Below are 20,785 nucleotides of genomic sequence, written 5' to 3'. Positions count from 1 at the left end.
TAAATCGGTTGTTTGACATAACATCGTGTAAGAAGCTGAATCTCCCAGTAGGATTTGGATTAGAGTTTAATCCTAAGAAGCTGGTAAGAGGAGGATCTTGTCAGGTACATATCACTGGAATAGGCTAAATACAGTAAGTTGTTCTCCTTCCGAAAATGTTATAAATATTTTCCTGGAACTGTTATAAATAGGGTTTCAAATTTTATTTATAGTTCTCCTTCTACAAGGAATTGGAGCCTACAAACAAGGGTCTATGTAATACCTTTACGGAGGAACTTAGCCTTCGTAGGGAAACTGTAATTTGTTCTAACAGAGCCTCTGTCACATACCCCCCCCCCCCCCACACACACAGTAGCAGAGAAGCTGAGTCCTTAAGAACGGGTGTGCTATACTGTTTAATTGGGCTTTTAGCTAGCTTTTTTTTTTTTTTTTAAAGATTTTATTTATTTGCAAGAGAGAGAATGAGAGACAGAGAGCGTGAGAGGGAGGAGGGTCAGAAGGAGAAGCAGACCCCCCGCTGAGCAGGGAGCCCGATGTGGGACTCGATCCCGGGACTCCAGGATCATGACCTGAGCCGAAGGCAGTCGCTTAACCAACTGAGCCACCCAGGCGCCCTTAGCTAGCTTTTTACCCAGTGTTTCTGCACGTTTGTTTTTTTACTTGTGATCGCCGCTCACAATAATGTCATCGTTTCCTCCCATCTTTTCTCCTTCTCCCTAACCCCACCACACAAACATGCACACGCACACATGCGCACACACATACACACACAGGAATTTTTCGGTGTTTTTCGACGGCTCTACGATGAAGTAATTTTAAGATGAAAAAATTTAGGTAAGTTAAGATTGTAATATAAAGTTTACATTAAAAGCTCTATTTTATAAAAGACGCTATTCCACACTTCCCCGTGTAATATGATTCATACTTGGTTTTTAAAAATTTTGTAAGCAAAAGGTTAATTTTCAAGATGTGGATTTAGAATTGGCTTTATGGTTGGTCACATGATCAAGTTTATAGTAATAGATAGTTTTATAGGATCAAAAAGGGAAATATTGGTATTTGAAATTTTTGCTTTTTTTGGTATTTTATTATGAAAATTTTCAAACAGGCAAGCCAGTTGGGAGAATTGAACAGTAGACTGCCGTACAACCCCCAAGCACCCCACAGCTAGCATTTTAATATATTTGCTTCATCACATACTCATGCATCACTCTGTCCCTCCATTCATTCGTGAATCTATTATTTTAATGCATTTTCATTAACTTCTAGTTTTGGCACCCCTAAATACTTTAGCATGTTAATCATTAACTAGAATTTGGTTTTTCTTCTGGTTAAGGTGTTTGTTTTTGGCATTTGGAGCCTGAAGATGGGAACTCGTTTATTTTTAAGGTTGCTGTACTCTTCTACATAATGTCCTTAGGTTTGAGGCTGTGGACTTCCTTGGCTAATAGGGCACTCATTTGGATAATGTTTGTTCCTGATAAATTAAAAGCCAAATCGCATGTAACTATTGAAGTTACGTAAGAATTTTGAACAGATGAGTGGAGATTTGGGTCTGATGAAGATTCTTTTGGGGAAAAAAATGGAATTACCATTGCTTCAGCTCTTGGTTGACTTCTATTTGGACTTCACTGTTCCTGTTTTGAATCAGTGGTCTGTTTATAGATATAATTTAAAATGTAATTAAGATTAAAAACAGTTTAAAACCATACACCGGGCAGAAACTCCCTGAGCCCTGAGCACATTCATCACATTTCCATTTAATTCTAGGTATGCTCACTCCATATGCTCATTCAAGCCATTCAGTTTTAATAGGAAAAGAATATAAATGGTTCATTAGTGAAATTAATAGCTAATTAACGTGGCCATGGAGATGCTTCCATGCAGTGAGCTGAACAGCATCGAAATGACCCCCTGGTAGTGACGGGGAGCCAGCTGCTGAGAGATGTGCCCCTCAGAAATGAACCTGCTGCTCTTTATGTCCGTTCAAGAGGACTGTTTTATAATTGAGGGTTCCCAAATCTTTTCTTTTTATCCACTCCATGTGGGGGGTACAGATATTTGAGCCTCTAGCATTTCATCTGGCAGAGGTGGGTTTTTCTCTCCAGACTGAAGAAGATGCCAGTTACCCAGAATTGGGTGATTTGGGGAGGATGCAGAACATCTTCAGTTCTTGGGTTATAATTACGGTTTGATGTTGGTTAAGAGCCAGGCTTTGCTAAAGACCATGAAAGGGTGTAGGAGTGGGGGCAAGAAATCCATCGTCAAAGACTCTGGTTACTGGCTTTTGAGTAAATCCTGTTTCAAAGACTAGTCCTCATACCATTTATATGGTTTTATATATGAAAGAAGACAACTGGAAAATGGCGTCTGAGAACAATGCGTAAACATTTCGCTTCAGGTTCATTAAAATTGCCAGTTTCTTTCATTTGAAATGTCTGCTGTCTTTGAGCCAGCAATAAGTGAATCCCACAGTAAAGTCAGCTTGAAGTGACTGGATGTCACCTTCTTCTTTACATTTAGAAAATATTTCCATTTAAGATTTTTTTTTTTTCTCATTAAGGACCTGGGAAGAGCCAACAGACAGAGGCCTAAGGTAAGTTCATAATGTCAGCCCCCTGCTTCAGCCCTTCCAATATCTAGTTGTGTCTGAGACTAGTACACATCTTGGGGGTTAGCAAATGGCTTACAGTTTTCTTTTCGGTTCTGACTTAGACCACCTCGGTTGTGATTTATTTTGTTTGGTTTTGTTTTTTTAATGTGCTGTAGCCTCCAGCACCTGAAGATCTTGCGGTCATTTGTTTCACCAGTGGTACTACAGGTAAGTTTTGAAATGTGGTCGCTTCTGAGTGGTATCTGGAAGTGTGTACCCCCTGCCCCCTTTCTTGGATGGCGGGTGACGGGGGACTTAGTTGAGCTACAGATGGACCGAAAGCAGAGGACCTAGAGGGGCTCGAGCGCTCTTCTCTTGTCACCGTATCCGACCTTCTCGGAACCTGAGCGTGCCGTGTACTTCCTCGGACGGTTATGGAAGGCAACAGTAGATTCCCCATTTCCTGGGACAAACCGACATTTGATGTCCAGAAATAAAGTTCCTGGGTTTTCTCCTCTTACGTGCCCTCTAAAAGTCACCTATGTTAATAAATGTTGTTTATGGTAAGAAGTTTCATGTAAAGTATGGCAGATTGTTCCGGAATGTCAGGTCATCCAATGTTTGGCTTTCCTGGGTGCACCTCAGGCTAGAGGCATAACCCAATTATAAAGGGTTCTCAGCTTCCTTAATTTCTGTCACTTTTGGATGGACTTTCTTTAACTTTGTTCTGCTCCTGTGTGTTCCTCAGGCAACCCCAAAGGAGCACTGATCACTCATCGAAATGTAGTGAGCGACTGTTCAGCTTTTGTGAAAGTCACAGAGGTAAACTTTAGGGATTTTGTCCTCTTTCTTCATGTTCTTTGATTGGCACGAGGCCTCAAGAATGAGAGGGGTAAAGGCAGCCCCGCCATGTGAGGCCCCTGCTGTATTTGAGGTAGAGATAAGATCTGAGCTTTAATATGGTCTAAGTCACCTGCCCTCAAATTGTTTTCATTGCGGACCTAATCTCCCAACTCCTGCATGTGACCATAAAGCTGAATGGACAGAAGCTATTACAACTTTATAGGATACAACTTTATATGGACACTGCTCTATAAATGTTTCCAGGACAGGACCAAGAAGAAATGACTCTCTTGGGCTCTTATCTACCTACTATTCCAGTGTGGGGAAAATAATTTCTTTAAGTGGACAAATGCAATGTTCAATGGTACACGGAAGGTTTCTGAATTATTATACTTTATCACAGTTGACTTCACTTCCATTTTATAAGAAAGATTGAAGCCTTGAACTTTCGCTGGTTTCCTATAATCTTAAAGTTTGTCCCCCCAAGTGTCCTAGTCCTCTGGGTGGCCGTAACGAAATCACACAGGCGTAGTGGCTTAAACGACAGATATTTATTTTCTCACAGTGCGGGAGGCTGGAAGTCCATGATCAAAGTATCAGCAAATTCGGTTGCTGGTGAGGGCTCTCTTCCTGGCCTGTAGGTAACCACCCCCTCACTGTGTCCTCACCTGCCCTTTCCTCTGTGTGTGCATGGAGAATGAGGGAGAGGTTTCTGGTGTTTCTTCCTCTGCTTACAAGGACACCTGCCCTATTGGATCAGGTCCCCCACCCCATGACCTCATTTCACCTGAATTACCTACCCCAGGGCTCCATCCCCAAATCCAGTCACGTTGGGGGTTAGGGCTTTAACATGAATTTGGGGAGGAGGGGGATACAATTCAGTTATAGCAGCAAGGGTGTATTTCAAACTTGAGTTTTAAAAGTACTTCTTGAGCAATATAATGCCTTTCCCTCATACCTTTGCACATTTTACATAATTTGCTTTTGCAGTCTCTGGGAGGGTTCTTCTGTGAGCCCTAATTTTCACGACAGGAGCCCCCATGCTTAATGGTTTTGGGGAATGCGTGTCTTTGGTGGTTACAGAAGGCCCGTGTCTCACGCCTGCCTCCACCCACACTTTCTTAGTCCCAGATACCTTTTTTGGCGTATATTTCATAAACAGAATTCAACATTTAGTACCTCACCTAAGTGGAATTTTCATTTCCTAATTAGCCTCCGAAGAAAACTTAAAATACACTCGTGGCTCACTGAGGCAAATGATTACAGACTTTGTTTAAAATTAATGATAAGATCGGGGCATTCTCAACTTTGTAAAACTTCTAATCTTGCTAATGCACATTTTTGGGGGTACCAAATCAGAAAACTGAAAAGTGTAGAAATTACTGAGTCTGACTTCTCATATAAACTGTTTCCTCCTGAGATGAACTAGTCGGGATGCAGATCACACTTGACTAAAATTGATCTAAGATTGTGGCAGGTTCAGGCTACATCACGTGCTTCTGGGGCTGCTGGGTTTGCTCAGGACTTTGGGGGGGGGGGTAGGCATGGCCCGGAAGTGGTCACATAGGCACCTGACGGAGCCTTCATTTCTTAATTGCGGGGGGGCAGCAGCTGCTAGAGGCAGTCTCCGCTTTGGCCAGAATTCCTTATGTGAATAACATGAACATTCCGCGCAAACCCTCACTATGCCTGGCTCTAAGTAAAGCCCATTCTTAGCCTTGCAATGGAAACCAGATGTCCCCCTCAGCCTTGATGCAGACCTCTGTCACAAATCAGCATTTTATAGGAGATGGTATCAGATCAGAGCTTGCACTAAACAAACCGAGACATTTTTCATGGGGTGTAAAGCAGGCCATTCAGGTAAAGATGTTGATCAAACTAAAATGCTCAAAATGCATTCATACTATACATTAAAGCAGCCTGGAAATCAGTTTCTCTTATCTTCCCTCCTTCTATCCCTTTACAACATAAAATGCTATTTTATGTTGGAATAGATCTTCCATTTCCACAACATATGCTATGTTCTGTTGGAACAGACCCTTTATTTCTTACTTAAGGTGGAATTGAGCTTGCTGGACAATGGGGTCTGGTAACTTTGAAATACTAAATGACTAAAGCACATGATCCCTTAATTAATATCCCAATTTGGACAAAATTTTCCCTATTTGGACTAAAGCCCAGAGTGGGTTTACTTTACCATGAGGAATGACCTCCACTCTAATTGAATAATTAGTTAAAGTATTGCTTTTTCATTTCATCCTTTGGTGAGAAATAACTGCAGATTGTAAGCAAACGGTACTTGTCCTTAGCATTAAGGTATTATGTGCTCTGAAATAAAATGGGAAATTACTGGGAATATTAAGGCTTCTCTCCTTGCCGGTGTCTTTGCTTACAGAATACAGCCAACCCTTCCCCAGATGATACTTTGATATCTTTCTTGCCTCTCGCCCATATGTTTGAAAGAGTTGTAGAGGTAGGCCTTGTTTTGTTTTCTTTGTGCTTGCTTGCTCGTTTGTTGGTGTTCTGCTAAGTTGTTGTGTTTTACAGACAGTTCTTGCCTTGAATGCCAGTGACACACACATTTCGTTTTTACCACTTGCACACATGTATGAGCAGCTGCTTCAGGTAAGTTTTCACGGGCAGACTGTCATCCCCAGAAAGAATTCTTTGCTCAGCCCCATTTTAGAAATGGTGCTAATTGCTTAAAAGAGTATAAATGTTGGGAGTGGAAGTGGGGGTGGTCTGAATACTTGACCTTTAATCATTCATTTTAAAATTAGATGCTCAGACTTCTGAAGGCTATGCACATGGGTGTGATTCCAGAAAGATTAACTGTAAAAAGTAGAATTTTTATGAACGCCATCCTGCAAAGCCTCGTGAAGCTTCTGCCTCTGTAAATAGCTTCCGGTTTTCACTTGGCTTGTTCATAATGCACCAGTCGGCTTAAGATTCATTTTTTTCACCCATATTCCAAGTGCCCTTGGAAAAGCAGGATGATCTTTAGCTAACCTTGGCCTGGGTCAAGTGTATACAACTGTGACGAGAACCATCACTTACTTCTCCTTCTTGGGACAATGTTGGATCATATACTTCTAGGAAAAACCAGTGGGCACCATTCATTCATTTGACAAATATTTATTGAGCACCAGTGTGTGCCAAGCACTGTGCGAGGTGTCAGTGACCCAGACGAATCGAGAGGTGACTAACTGAGAGCGAGCAGCCCTTTGACTGGCTGCTGGCCCGGAGGATGCACTTAGCCTGAAGGATCAAGGGTCACGAGATTCCCATCTTGCATCTGTTTCCTTGGTTCCTGCACACCTCAGGAGGTCTTGTGACTTTCCAAAGTGATCTCAAATGAGTTGATAATGGCCCATATACACCTAGTGGTTTTGGAAGTGTGCCTGGGCGCACACTCCCTGAGCTTGAGTTTTTAAACCAGGAACCAGGGTGTACGTTTCCAGTGGTTTGTGCTTTCAAGCCTGAGACCATTTATACTTCCGTGGCATCATCTTTTGAATCTCTCTTTCTCTTTAACGTTTAAAATAGGCTGACTGTGGGTCAAGTGCATATGGCTTGCCAGGGCGATTTGCATTGGGCGGGAACAAATCCGTGCAGTAGATTATAGCTGAACGTCAAGCCAGTCTGCTGTTTGATGCCCCAGTGTCTGAACTGCAACAGAGTCAGTGGCCTTTCAGACATTTCTTCATGAGATTCAGATTTTAAAAATGAGACTTTAATAAGCTGGCAAATAGCCAAGTTTGCAAGTAGCTAAGTTTTGGGGGAATAAATTAGGCCTAAAGTTTCCAGGCAAGTACAATATTTGGATTACATAACACCGTGTCATTCATTCACCAGCTATTTATCCTAAAGCTAAAACAGCAGAAGCTCCATGATTATCACTAAAAACAGCATAGTCTGGTTTCTTACCAGCTCCTTTATCTTCAGGGGGATACAGAGAAAAAAACCACACTTTGATGTTGTGCAATGACCAGGGAATGCAAGAACATTTTTTGAAAAGCTGTCGACATGCAGGAACTTAATGGTTTCTGGAAACTGGTCCAAATTGCTAAAACAGAAGCCTTGTGTGTCTGTGTGTATGTTGCGTAGTCCCTGCTTTGATGACGACATGTGGGTTATTTTTGTTTACTGCCCTAGTGTGTAATGCTGTGTCATGGAGCTAAAATAGGATTTTTCCAAGGAGATATCAGGCTGCTTATGGATGACCTCAAGGCACTTCAACCCACAATCTTTCCTGTGGTCCCCAGACTGCTGAACCGGATGTTTGACCGAGTAAGTTCCAAGGAGCAGCAGAGTGGGGGACAGAGCACTGGACCCAGAGTCCGAGACTTGGGTTTGAATTGGGCCCTCTGGGTACCTTCTGTACGCCATCTCAAAAAAGTGCAGTTTACCCAGCGGTAAAGCCTGAATGCATTTACCTCACAGAGCCTTTGGTGAAGATGATAAGAGAAAACAGGTGAACATACTTTGTAAACTGGAAGGCCCAATACAGGTAGAAGATGGAAGGTCATATTATTTGTACCATAAACTCTTTAGAGCCTCTGTTTTCTCATCTGCATGATGAACTGTGTTACCTCCTCCTGCTGTCTAGCTCATAAAGTTGCCAATTGCATCACATGATAACTGTAATTATGAAATGGTTCTAGAAATTGTAATGCCCCTGAGCATGTAACATTACTCAGCCACATGGAAAGAAGTGACAGGCCAAGCCACGGGTGGAGAGAATGCCAGCCCCTCTGTGGGGAGTCATTGTGGCATGGACCACACATCCCGGGCAAGACCAGCGTGTGACATGAGCAGTCTTCAAGATAAATTTGGACGGGGCAGTTTTCATGCTCTCTATTGTAAGGCAGGGCTTCTGTGATCTATGAGAACCTTCTCTCTCTCTCTTTTTTAATAGTCCTTTAAAAAAAACTTTTAAAAACAGCTTGATTGAGATATATAATTCACATTCCATATAATTCACCCGTTTAAAGTGTAAAATTCAAAGGTTTTTGTGATATTCACAGAGTTCTGCAACCATCACCACAGCCCATTTTTATCACCTCCGAAAGAAACCCTGGATCTGCCCAGTAGCTGTCCTTTACCCCCTCCGACTCCCAGGCAAAACGAATCTGCTTTTTGAATCTGTAGATTTCCCTCTTCCGGACTGTCATGTGAATGGAATCCATGATTATCACTAAAAACAGCATAGTCTGGTTTCCGTGTTCTCTTGTGACTGGCCTCTTTCACAAGGTTCATCCATGTGGGAGCACGTGACAGTACTCCATTCCTTTTAATGGCCAAGTAATATTCCATGTATGGCTAGAACATATTTTATTTATCCCTTCATGCATCAGTAGGCCTGTGGGTTGTTGTCACTTCTTGGCTGTCATGCATAATGATGCTACGAGCATTCTATACGAGTGTCTGTGTGGACCCGTGTTTTCATTTCTCTCGGGTACTTTACCAAGGGGCGGAATTGCTGGGTCCCATGGTACTTCCGTGTTTCACTATTTGAGGAACTACCAGTCTGCTTTCCAAAGCAACTATGCCCTATTACATTCCCCGCCTCCAGCAGCAGACGAGGGCTCCCATTTCTCCACATCTTCACCAACACTTGTTATTTTCTGACTTTTCGATTCTCGCCATCCTTGTCATTTTGTAACCATCTTTTCCTTCTTGACCCATCAGATTTTTGGGCAGGCAAACACCACGCTGAAGCGATGGCTGCTGGACTTCGCCTCTAAGAGGAAAGAAGCAGAGCTTCGCAGTGGCATCGTTAGAAACAATAGCCTGTGGGACAGACTCATCTTCCACAAAATACAGGTGCTACATTCTCAACTCTTGTTTGCTAGGGAGACTACCTTGGGCTTCGGAGTGTCTATGAGGGCCCCTTCTTGGGGCGCCTGGGTGGCTTAGTTGTTAAGCGTCTGCCTTCCACTTGGGTCATGATCCCAGGGTCCTGGGATCCAGCCCTGCATCGGGCTCCCTGCTCAGCTGGGAGTCTGCTTCTCCCTCTTCCTCTCCCCCTGCTTGTGTTCCCTCTTTTGCTGTGTCTCTCTCTGTCAAATAAATAAATAAATAAATAAATAAATAAATAAATAAAAATTATGAGGGCTCCTTCTTAAAGCGAGGTGTGATGGTGAGGGAGAAGGGCACATTGTTGGTTATTCGGGCACATTTCTAAAAATTAAGGACAAAGCCGGTACATAAACCTCAGTGTCCCATGCAAACCCGAACAACATGGTAACATGGAAGGCCTCAGGGGAGTAGAGCCTCTGTAATTTATTTTTTACTTTTTTTAATTTAAATTCAATTAGCCAACATAGAGTACCTCATTAGTTTCAGATGTAGTAGTTCAGTGATTCATCAGTCTAATTATTTTTTTTTCAAGATTTATTTATTTGAGAGAAAGAGAAGGAGCACAGGAGGGGGGGGCAGGGAGAGAGAGAATCTCAAGCAGACTCTATGCTGAGCACAGAGCCCGACGTGGGGCATGACCCCAAGATCATGACCTGACCCGAAATCAAGAGTCAGATGCTTAACTGACAGAGCCACCCAGGCACCCTGGGCCTTTCTAATTTTTTATCTTGCTTTCCTTTTCTGAAGCAAGTACATTACTCATTTCTTAGGCACCAGTGGTAAAGAATGCAGAATAATAATACTATGTCCCCAAAAATGCCACGTGTGGTGGTTGCCTCCCAACCCACCACAGTCTTGTTCTAATTCCTTCAAAATACCTGCAGGTAGAGGTATTGGCTTGTTTTTCATACCCGTTGAGAGAGAAGGGTGTAGCGTCAGGAGGAAACCAGCTCCAGCCAGGCCTTCCTCTTTTGAATGCCTGTGAGTTCTCTGCGCATTGGTGAGCTCTGTGTGGCCTGCAGAGAAGGAGCCAGTGGATCCGGGCCCCGGGTTCCCAGAAGGGGTCTTTGAGGAGCCTGCCCCCATGCAGCCATCGGCCCCTCACTATCTCCCCTCTCCTTGCCTTGTAAGTCGAGCCTGGGAGGAAAAGTCAGGCTGATGATCACAGGAGCCGCGCCCGTGTCCGCCACCGTGCTGACGTTTCTGAGAGCAGCGCTCGGCTGTCAGGTGAGGTGGGCGTCACGCGGCTGGTTGTCTCGGGCTTTTTCAAGCCCAGGACTCTCCTTTCCAAAAAGTCATAAGTGTGTGTCTCATTTTGGTTTGGAAGATCACGTTATTCCCAGGTTGCTTAGAGACCCCAAGGCAGGAGATGATGCGTCTCTGGCCACCACAGACGGGTAAAGCACAGCCAGGAAACTTGCCTTTAATCCGGCCTGAGGGCACGGGGATGGGTTGCAGGTAATAAGCCGACCTGCAAACCCTGGAGAGAACCTGCCTTAAAGAGGGCGGGGGAGGCAGCCGAGACTGGGCAACCAGGACAGGTGTGAGGCACAGCCGTGAGCGGACAGAGCACCGAGTGCACTCCTGGGTGGGTCGTGTGCAGTGTGACCTGTCGGGCCGTATTGGTGGCCCCCTCGCCTGTCTACACTAGGGCGAGTAGAAGATGACCACGGACAGTGGCCGGGGTTTCAGGTTGGGGGTGAAGATGTTTGGGTGCTATCATAGTAGTTCTGAACAGATTTTAAAAAGAGACGTGTCACCACGGTTAGCCATCACTCAGGAGTGAGGAGAACGTCCTGATCTGTGCCCTTGCAGCAGTGTGACTGTTCTCTTTAATAACGTTTCGTCTCTTGGTGGCCCAGTTTTATGAAGGCTACGGACAGACCGAGTGCACCGCCGGTTGCTGTCTGACCATACCTGGGGACTGGACAGCAGGTAGGAGCCATGGGACACTCCTTATGGGGATCTCCTTATTCCGGTGGGCGTTCTTGGAATTGGGTTCCTCCTCGGTTCATTCTGTGGAACAATGGAAGTTCTGTGTCTCGAGTGATTAGGCCTTGGGGCGAACAGTCTTGTCAATCCGGGATCCTTGTGGGAAAGGGCTGCTATGGCAGAGCATCCGTGCTTGGAGGACCAGCTGGAAGGTGGGTGGCGTTAGATTCACCTAGAATCTGAAGCTGACAGCCGAGGGATAAAAGCCCTTTCCCCCAGGTTCAGAACATTTGGCCCCACAGAGCTTTCCGGGAATGGATTGGGGTCGAATTACTTGCTGGTAAATTTGACTTGAGTCTACAGTGGGTGCTGGGCCGGGTGTTGAGACCACAGAGAGAAAGAAACAAGTCATTTCTCCCAAAAGGCGCAAGGAGAGGCAGATACGAAAATATCGACGGAGCAGTTGTCCTTAAGCACATGGGTGCGTTTCATCCCCGCACCAACCCTGTGGCCTAAGTCCTGTTACCTCTGAGAGGAAATGAGTGTTGGTGAAAAAGCACATAAACAGTGTCTAAGAATTTACCCGGCATTATGTTTCAGAGCCAGGATTCCAACCCAGCTCTGACGGTGGTACATTCTGCACTCTGATACGTGAATGCCACTAATTTATTTGGTATATTATAAATATGAGCACCGTCTAGGAACATGGATTCTCATGTCCAGACTCTAGAAGCACAATTCTGCTGGGACTTGTACTAACAGTCTCTGAACCTTCTTCCTGGTTTAATTTTTAACCCCTGGTTCCTTATTAGCCTAGAGAATTTGGAACAGTGATCTCTTTACACAAACATCATTAAAACATAGGAGGAATTATTTGTGATGCTCTTTTTTTTTTTTTAAGATTTTATTTATTTATTTGAGAGAGAGAGAGAGAGAGATCACAAGCAGGACGTGGGGCAGACAGAGGGAGAGGGAGAAGCAGGCTCTCCACGCAGCAGGGAACCCAATGTGGGACTCGATCCCAGGACCCTGGGATCATGACCTGAGCTGAAGGCAGTCGCTTAACCAACTGAGCCACCCAGGTGCCCCCGCACCATCCTATCTTAATAAATTTAAATTTAAAATGTGTTCACCCATACTTAAGGAAGTAAAGACCATCTTGGTCAGAACCAGGTGACGTTGCAAGAATAATCCAGTTTGGCAAAGTTGTGTATTTTCTCTTCTTAGAGAAAGTGGGGATGTTGAAAAGAAGTCTGTGTGAGTGAGGGGTGGTAAATGATGAGCAGGGGCCGTCAGACCATAGGAGCCTGGTGAAAGTTTTAGAAAGCTTGCTTCCAGGTATTTGTAGAAACCCTTACAGTCGACAGCCAAATTATTCATACTTTGAAAAAATAATTTGGGGCATCAAACTGGGGAAAGATCCTAAGAGACTTGTGAATGTTTGTCTCTATTCTAGAAATACACTCTCTGTGCTCACTTACTGGGGGAGCCGGGCTGGCATCGCTGCAAACAGACGTTTATATCAGCTGTTCCCATCACGAGCAGGCCTGTTGGCCATAAACGTCATTTGGCTTAAGGATAGTAGGAGTCCTCCTGGGAATGATCATTCTTTTATTTACCACGCAGGCCATGTTGGTGCCCCAATGCCTTGCAACCTTATAAAACTTGTGGACGTGGAAGAAATGAACTACTTGGCTTCCAAGGGCGAGGGTGAGGTGAGTGAACCACCAAGTCGCTCATCCACGTTGCCATCCCCCTGATAGCTTGGCCGCTTCTCGGCAGCGTCCCATAAAGCCTCTGAACTTGACGTTATTGGTGATCCTGGATCAAACGGGCTTCTCTTTGAAGGGCCTTTATGGGGGAGGGGGACCACGAACGTCTCTTCCACCAGACACCGCAGGGACTTGGGCTCGAGAGCATGCAAAGTCTCCATGGCCTGAAGACCTGAAGCACAGCTCCTGTCAGCTCATGGCCCTGCAGACCTATTAGTGAGCCACTGGCTAGTGAAAGGAAAGCCTAATGACTTCAAAGTGATTTCCTCCCCTTTGGGGCTTTGATCCAGAACCTCAGGGAAGCGTTAGCCCTACAACCTGACTGCAGCTGATGTTTTGAGGACAAGGGAACAGGGGCATTGGACGTACCTCCAGGGTCCCAGTGTGGTTGTGCTGGAGCACTCTGGATCATGAAATTCAGGGCTTCTCGCTAAAGGTTGAGATACGCACCCCCCCACACACACACTCGTTCTCTCTGGAGAACCCCCGTAAATGCTGTTACAGATCACCTTTGTCCCCCGCAGTTCTGTTGAGATGTTATTGACATACATGCTGTATGCGTTTAAAGGAAACAGCGTAATGGGTTGACGTCCATCTATGGTGGATTACTCCCCACAGTAAGTCTCGTTAATATTCCATCATCTCACACAGATACAAGAAAAACAGGAAAAAAAAAAAGATTTTTTTTTTTCCCCATGATGAGGACTCTGAGGATCTCGTCTCTTAACTGTTAAATATAATCACGTGTCTGTGTGAGTTGTGGTCGCTGGGCTGTACATTCGGTCCCCGGTGCTTACCTGTCTCCTAATCGGAACTTTCGATCCCTTCCCTCCACTTCCCCCTAACCACCCCCCCTTCCCAAACTTTCTCTCTTCAGGTGTGTGTGAAAGGGCCCAATGTATTTAAAGGCTACTTGAAGGACCCAGTGAAAACAGCAGAAGTTCTGGACAAAGACGGCTGGTTACACACGGGGGACATTGGAAAGTGGCTTCCAGTAAGCACTCACCTCCCCCGTTCGTTCACAGATACTTTTCTTCTGCCATTTGCTGTTGTGCGACCTCACTTTTTCCCTTTCCCTGCTGAGGGGGGCAAGGGGGAGGCTCTTCCATTTCCTGCAGGGAACAGCTTTATACTCTTAGTGTGCCTGGGTAGGGTTGTCACTTGAACTGTAGCGAATATGTTTGGTTTTGATGCGTGACATCAATTCCGGTTGCGGCTTCCTGTTCGAAATCCAGAGAGACAATGTATGGCTTTTTCTATATCAGTGCTGGGCCTCGATGTGAAGGCCTCATTAGTTGAGCGAGGTGGGGGGGACATTGTGGTCGACGGCCAGGAAGGTGTGGTGGGCAAGAAGTTGCGAGTGTATGTTTCTTAGGCTGGTCATCTCATTAAAAACAGGGTAAGTGTCCCACGGTTAGGCCAACACCTTCAAACATAGGTAGTCTCAGAATTGTTACTGTAGACAAAGGCCAGGGTCCATCGGAGGAGGGAAAAGAACCTACAAGAAGCGCCACCCATGGGTTTGACCAGTTTGGCTTGCCGCTGCTTTTTCTAAGTTGTCACTGTGTTGAATTGCTATTACTAAAATGGCTAAGGCAAGTTTTATTATTGCATGTCGTTCGATTCTTATAGATTTAATGTACGCGACACTCCCGGAAATTTTTAGATTTGGAAAATACTCCTCCTCCCCACCCAGTTAATTCAGACTTCAGAATACCCAAGTTATTCAGAAATAAATTAAGTCCCTCTTTTCAAGTTCAAGAGGGATTGGGTGTCATTTCCAATTCTGGCTCAGCTCTAGTGAACACATTTCATCGTCTCCTTGGACCTCAGTCTGCTCCTTGGGGAAATGGCACAGAACCAACGTGCAGTGAGAGAACCGGAGAAACTTGCCTACAGCTGACTTTTGGAAGCACAGGAAGGACCCCGGGGTGGGGACGGGTGGACAGTCAGCTGGGGGTTTTGGCAACCAGAGGTGGACACGATGGTATTTGGCTTGTCTAGGGCAGGGGTTGTATCCTTCCCACGGTCCCCATGTGGGCCGCTGACGGACCCTGCCCCAGGGGCCCAGGAGCGAGCCCCTCCCACCCCCACCCCTGCCTCCGCCTTGAAACAATGGCAAAGGTGGCATTTGGCCTTTCTATAGGAGCTTTTACTGAGCCCTTGCTCTGTGCAGGGTGCTCTAGGAGGACAACCTGTGTCTGTACCCTTAAGGAGCATGACTCATCCTTGGGGAGGCAGATACACAGCACACAGAGCGCGGCTGGTGGGCTACCAGTGATGAAGTGAAGGGCGTGGACTCTGGAGTCCCTTTCTCTCTCTGTACTTGACTCACTGGCTTTGGGCAGGTTACTTAGTCTCCCCAAGCCTTAGTTTCCCTCTCTCTAAAATGGGCTGATAACTGGCCCCTGGGCAGTGTTACCAGGATTAAAGGAAAGCATGTGAGAAGTGCCCTGGACTGGGTGTGATTGATATGGGGCTGGGACGGGGGCGTCCCCCAGCCACAGACCCACTCACAGCGCCTCCCCTCCCCTCCCCTCTAATAAACAGAATGGTACCTTGAAGATTATCGACAGGAAAAAGCACATATTTAAACTGGCACAGGGAGAATACATAGCACCTGAGAAGATTGAGAATATCTACCTGCGAAGTGAACCTATCGCTCAGGTGTTTGTCCATGGAGAAAGCTTGCAGGTACGTGTGTTCTGGGGTGTAAGCCGTGTTGCCCAGGTGTGCCTGGCGCCTCGAACTCCGGACGTTTGCAGTGCGATGGAAGGTCTGCGATGAGTATTGAACTGCCTTTCACCTGTGACATGCTGGAATATTATTGGGGTTTGCTGCTTGGCCTTTCTCATCCAGAAAAGTTTTTCTCTTTAAATTCCATATTTTTATTTTACCTAACTAGAGGTCTGGCGTACCAAGGGGAGTTGAATAAAGATGTTAGGGAGTGGGTAAAATAGGCTTCTAATTTAAACTATGAAAGGAAATATTGATAGATTATAAGAAAGTTTAGAATTTTCAACATATTAGACCCAACGTATTTATGCTGTGTCTCCTAAATCATGTTTGAGCAGTGGGGGTTGTGAGCCGGTGTATACATGAAGTTGAAAACCAAGGTCAATATTGTAGTGTAACGTCTCTTTGCCAAAATATTGGGCAGATGGTGGCAAGGGAGAGAAAGTGGTCTTGTTTCCTGAAAGCTAATCTTTTTACGAATCTTGAGACTTTTAGATACTTGTGGAAGAATATTTTATTATCTTATAAGGAATGCACCTATTTTTCTTTGAGAGTATACCTGTTTTTCTTTGACCTAGAATCTTTCTTTTTTTAAGATTTTATTTATTTGACAGAGAGAGAGAGAGCACAAGCTGGGGGGGTGGGGCAGCAAAGGGAGAGGGAGAAGCAGGCTCCCCACTGAGCAAGGAGCCTGATGCGGGACTTGGTTCCAGGACCCTGGGATCAAGACCTGACCTGAAGGCAGGTGCTTAACTGACTGAGCCACCCAGGCACCTCTCTTTGACCTAGAGTCTTAAATGCCTTCGATTTTTATTTAGTTTTATTGTTACTAAATTGTAAAAAATGTGGCATTGGAGATCTAAAAACATCTGTGTAAATTTTTTTTCTCTCCTTTTAAAGGCAGTTACTTGATATCCATTATCTTGTCTGCTTATTTAACTGTTTTATTAAAAAATATATATAAATATGTATGCAAAAGTAAATAAAAATTAGGGTTTTGTTAGGTTTTGATTCCTAGTGGTCCTTTTAAAACATTTAATTGCAAAATTCCTGCTGCTGTCTGTATTTTAGAGCCGGGAGCTCTTAACCTGGGCTCAGTAGACTCCTGGGGCTGGTAATATGTTCCAAAAAGAGGGTCTGTAACATCTATCAGATTCTCCCGTGGTCCGTCATGCAGAATGATAAAGAATCTCTATTTCAGAACATCTGGATCAAGCCACATAATAACTCACTTGTCTGTTTTAAAGGCATTTCTCATAGCAATTGTGGTACCAGATGTTGAGACATTATGTTCCTGGGCCCGAAAGAAAGGATTTGAAGGCTCCTTTGAGGAACTGTGCAGGAACAAGGTAAGGCTCGGGGAGTGTGTGGTCTGGCTTCTGTACCTTGGCTTGGCATTGAGCGTGCCTCCAGAGACCTGGAGCACAGCAAGCGTGTTGTTTTCTCACCTTCCTAGGACGTCAAAAAAGCCATCCTGGAAGACATGGTGAGGCTTGGGAAGGAATCTGGCCTGAAACCATTTGAACAGGTGAGATTTGCATCACCGTGCACGCACCCCTGCAAAACAGTTTCTGACCTGAGGGTTCTGTGTGAATAGGTATGGAGCACGAGGGGACCTAAAGAAACCCACGAGGAATGAGTAAGGGCGAGCTTTGGCCAGGGGGGAAAGATTTCTGTAACCGAGGGCAGGCACTCTCTTCCCTTGGAGGTCAGGGTCCAAGCCCGGATCCTGTCCTGGGAGCAGCCCCTGCCTTGTGTTGAGCGAGCCCACTGGCCCGAGTCCAGGGAGGGACTGGATCGGCCATGGGGTCTCCATCCGTTCTGAACCACATGTTTTTAGGCCCAGGTTGATTCTGCCCTCGGTTTTTGCTTTAATGGCCTCGTTTATTTGCAGGTCAAAGGCATTAGTCTCCACACTGAATTATTTTCTATCGACAATGGCCTCCTGACTCCAACGATGAAGGCAAAACGGCCCGAGCTTCGGAATTATTTCAGGGCACAGATAGACGAACTTTATTCCACCATCAAAGTTTAATGCCAGGAAGAAACTACACCCCTCCGCAGTCTCCTGCTGATGGCCTTCACGTTGGTAATTTTGACTAGAGTGCGCGTAGGAAAGGGAGCGTCCACGTTTGACTTGTGCATTCGGGGTTCTCGCCATAGGAATTTCAGAGGACACGGAACACTGCCTTACGGTCACCTCCTGTTGCAGACCATGTATATGGTGATACACAATTTCCAAAATGAGCCTTAAAATCGTAAAGGGGAAACGATCCACGTGCTAAGTTATTTGAGACTTCCTCTGTTTAAAAAAAAAAAAAAAGGGCGGTGAAAACTTCTGTCTCCCAGTTTTCTAACCAAGGGATTAGGACTTCACTATTTCTGAGATGTCTGCTACTTGCTGCAGATTCTGCCGCTCTGCAAGGTACAGTGCACTGGAGGGAAGCTGTCCCTTCAAAGCAAGAACTGTCCCAGCTGGAGAACATGGCAAGCGGGCCAGAGATTTTTTTAAACCCCTGCCTCCTCGCCTTCCCCACTTCACACGCGCTCCGACGAGCCTTCTGCTGTCGGGTCCGGAGCGGCGCGTGCTTCTCAGCAGTCCCTGTTGTCCTGTAGGAGCAAAAGGTTCCCAGGGACGGAGAGAACACATCCGACTCAGAACAGCACAGACGTCGTCTCGGATGAATGGGCGCTCACCTGAGCGAGCGGCTTCTGGTGCCCGCGGAGCAGAATGATCTCAGACCCTCTTCTCCAGACCCGATTCCCGTCCCCCACCCCCCACTACTCCCTCCCAGGGGTTATTAAAAAATCTGACTTAGACTCTGCAGTGAAGACAGGCATTTCAAGAAGGAAATAATTACCTGGATCGCCGATGCTCAACTGTGACGCCTCATGAACTGTCCCCTTTATCATCGCTGAACCAGTCATTCTTTGTGATGGCCAACGGATTTTTAATGTGGTTTTCATATCAAAAGATTGTGTTGTGATTAAGTGGCTTTTTCCACCCCCAAATGAATTCTCAGGCAGGGCATGTCTTTAAACCTATTAAGGGAATAGATATACTTGGGTACTTATTGAAATGGACAGTAATAAGCAAATGGTCTTATAATGCTACCTGATTTTTATGAAATGTGTTTGACAAGCCAAAATTCTAGGAGGTAGAAATCTGGAAAACTCATTTTCTGGGATTAACTTCTCAAGGGATTTTTTTAAAAAAAGAAAAAGTTAATTTGGGAATTTAGCTGCATTTCACTTGACTGCAAGTCTTTGCTACGTGTGACTGAATTAAGTTGTCATTTATATATTGAAAGCAGCTGGTTTTGGCTTTGTGAGAGTTCCGTGTATTATACAAGCACGACGGGGTTGGCACCGAAGAACTGTCATCATAGTAACACTATTTGGTAGCCTAACTTCATATGTGTGTTCTTCATTGCACAAAAAGTCAGTAATTTGTCACCTTGGGGTTTTGAATGTTTGCTTTAAGTGTTGGCTATTTCTATGTTTTATAAACCAAAACAGAATTTCCAAAAACAATGAAGGAAACCAAAATAAATATTTCTGCATTTCAAGCGAGTGAAAGCCTCTCTTTTCATGACCGGGGTAGTGTTCGGGCCAGCCTCGGACGTGCGCGGGTGCAGAGCAGGATGGGCCCTCGGCCACAGACCTGCCCGCCTGCCACTTCCCTGACCCCCACATAGGGTGACCCGGGGCCTCCGGCCGTGTTCTCTGGCAACAGCCCTGCTATGTTGTGCAGAAGAAACCATGGTGTGAATAATACGGATATTCTTGGAAATGCAAATTCTTTGCTGGGAAGCTCTGTTTCTGGAGACATTGGCTGTAGGTGGCGGTTCTGTGGTGGATTTAATTCTGTGTATTTTAGTAATTCTCTTACTAAGCACTGTTTTAGAAGATGTCTCATTCGTAGCAGGCAACTTTTTCTCTTTCCTTTTCCTCTGGTTTCCAGGCTACACTGTCATTGTAAAGATTTTCCTCTTCTGTAGGTGTTCAGCCCCCAGTTCCTTCTCTAGTGTGTGGGGTTGAAATCCGCCTCCCTCCCTTAAATCTCGTGTTTGGTGTGGAGATGGTTGGTTTTTCCCTCTAAAGCCCAGGCCCTGTTCACATATCTCGGGTGAGGCTCCTAATCCATTCTGCCTTTGGCTTGAGCTAATAAACTCCTTATCTTGTCTGCCCTCGTCGTCTCCCCTTTCTCTTCCTCTTCCCCTGAGTTGAGTGAGTGTGAGCGTCTTCACACTGGGCATGACCTTTCTTTTCCCTCCCTGAGCGCCCAACACGGCCTGCAAACCAGTAGGTGTTCATTAAATCTCATGTGAACAAATACTTGCACAAAGCTTCTCTTGTAATGAGGTTGATCTTCCCGCTGGGTTTTATCCTTTTTTTCAAAAAAAAAAGGTGGTAAAACACGTAAAATGTATCATCTTAATTTTTTTTTTTAAGATTTTATTTATTGATTTGAGAGGGAGAGCATGAGTGAGGGGCAGGGGCAGAGGGAGAGGAAGAAGCAGGCTCCCTGCTGAGCAGGGAGCCCGATGCGGGGCTCGATCCCAAGACCCTGAGATCATGACCTGAACCGAAGGCAGACGCTTAACTGACCAAGCCACCCAGGTGCCCCTCATCTTAATTATTTTTAAGCACACCGTTCAGAGGCTTTAAGTGCATGTACATTGTTGTGCAACCATCAGCACCATCTGTCCACAGAACTCTTCATCCTGTGAAACCGAAACTCTGCTCATCCATTCCCTCTCCCCAGCCCCTGGCAACCACCTTTGTCTTCGCTGTCTCCGTGAATTCCACTGCAGGTAAATCCTACAGCATATCTGTCTTTGGGACTGGTGATCTCACTTATCATAATATCCTCCGGGTTCATCCATGTTGTAGCGCAGGTCAGGATTTCCTTCCTTTTTATTTTATTTTTATTTACTTATTTTTTTGTTATAATAGTAAATTTTATTTAGCGCCAGGCCAATTTATTGTGCCAAGATTATATGTCCTTCATGACCAACTCAAAGTAATAACCTCTGGCCTTCTT

At 45.3% G+C, this 20,785-nt stretch overlaps 1 protein-coding gene across 4 annotated transcripts in view; it reads left to right on the top strand.

Moving 5' to 3' along the window:
• ACSL1 (acyl-CoA synthetase long chain family member 1) overlaps positions 1-19,307 on the top strand; it is a 71,003-nt gene extending 51,696 nt beyond the window's left edge. For 3 of the 4 annotated variants that reach the window (XM_021694263.1, XM_021694264.1, XM_044912811.1), the window contains 14 exons: positions 2,564-2,596; positions 2,770-2,821; positions 3,342-3,415; positions 5,984-6,061; positions 7,592-7,726; positions 9,128-9,262; positions 10,430-10,525; positions 11,161-11,233; positions 12,857-12,945; positions 13,880-13,996; positions 15,553-15,696; positions 16,986-17,087; positions 17,195-17,266; positions 17,633-19,307. In XM_021694263.1, the coding sequence (XP_021549938.1) occupies positions 2,564-2,596; positions 2,770-2,821; positions 3,342-3,415; positions 5,984-6,061; positions 7,592-7,726; positions 9,128-9,262; positions 10,430-10,525; positions 11,161-11,233; positions 12,857-12,945; positions 13,880-13,996; positions 15,553-15,696; positions 16,986-17,087; positions 17,195-17,266; positions 17,633-17,773 (1,341 nt within the window). In that variant the 3' untranslated portion in view covers positions 17,774-19,307. Of the gene's footprint in view, positions 1-2,563; positions 2,597-2,769; positions 2,822-3,341; positions 3,416-5,831; positions 5,910-5,983; positions 6,062-7,591; positions 7,727-9,127; positions 9,263-10,429; positions 10,526-11,160; positions 11,234-12,856; positions 12,946-13,879; positions 13,997-15,552; positions 15,697-16,985; positions 17,088-17,194; positions 17,267-17,632 lie in introns of all 4 variants that reach the window. The other variant, XM_021694265.1, reaches the window with a different exon arrangement.
• Positions 19,308-20,785: the final 1,478 nt, after the last annotated feature.

This window comes from Neomonachus schauinslandi, chromosome 2 (assembly GCF_002201575.2).
Source record: "Neomonachus schauinslandi chromosome 2, ASM220157v2, whole genome shotgun sequence".
Lineage (NCBI taxonomy): Eukaryota > Metazoa > Chordata > Mammalia > Carnivora > Phocidae > Neomonachus > Neomonachus schauinslandi.
Note: the sequence above shows the minus strand (reverse complement) of the source record. Positions and strands in the feature narration are given on the sequence as shown.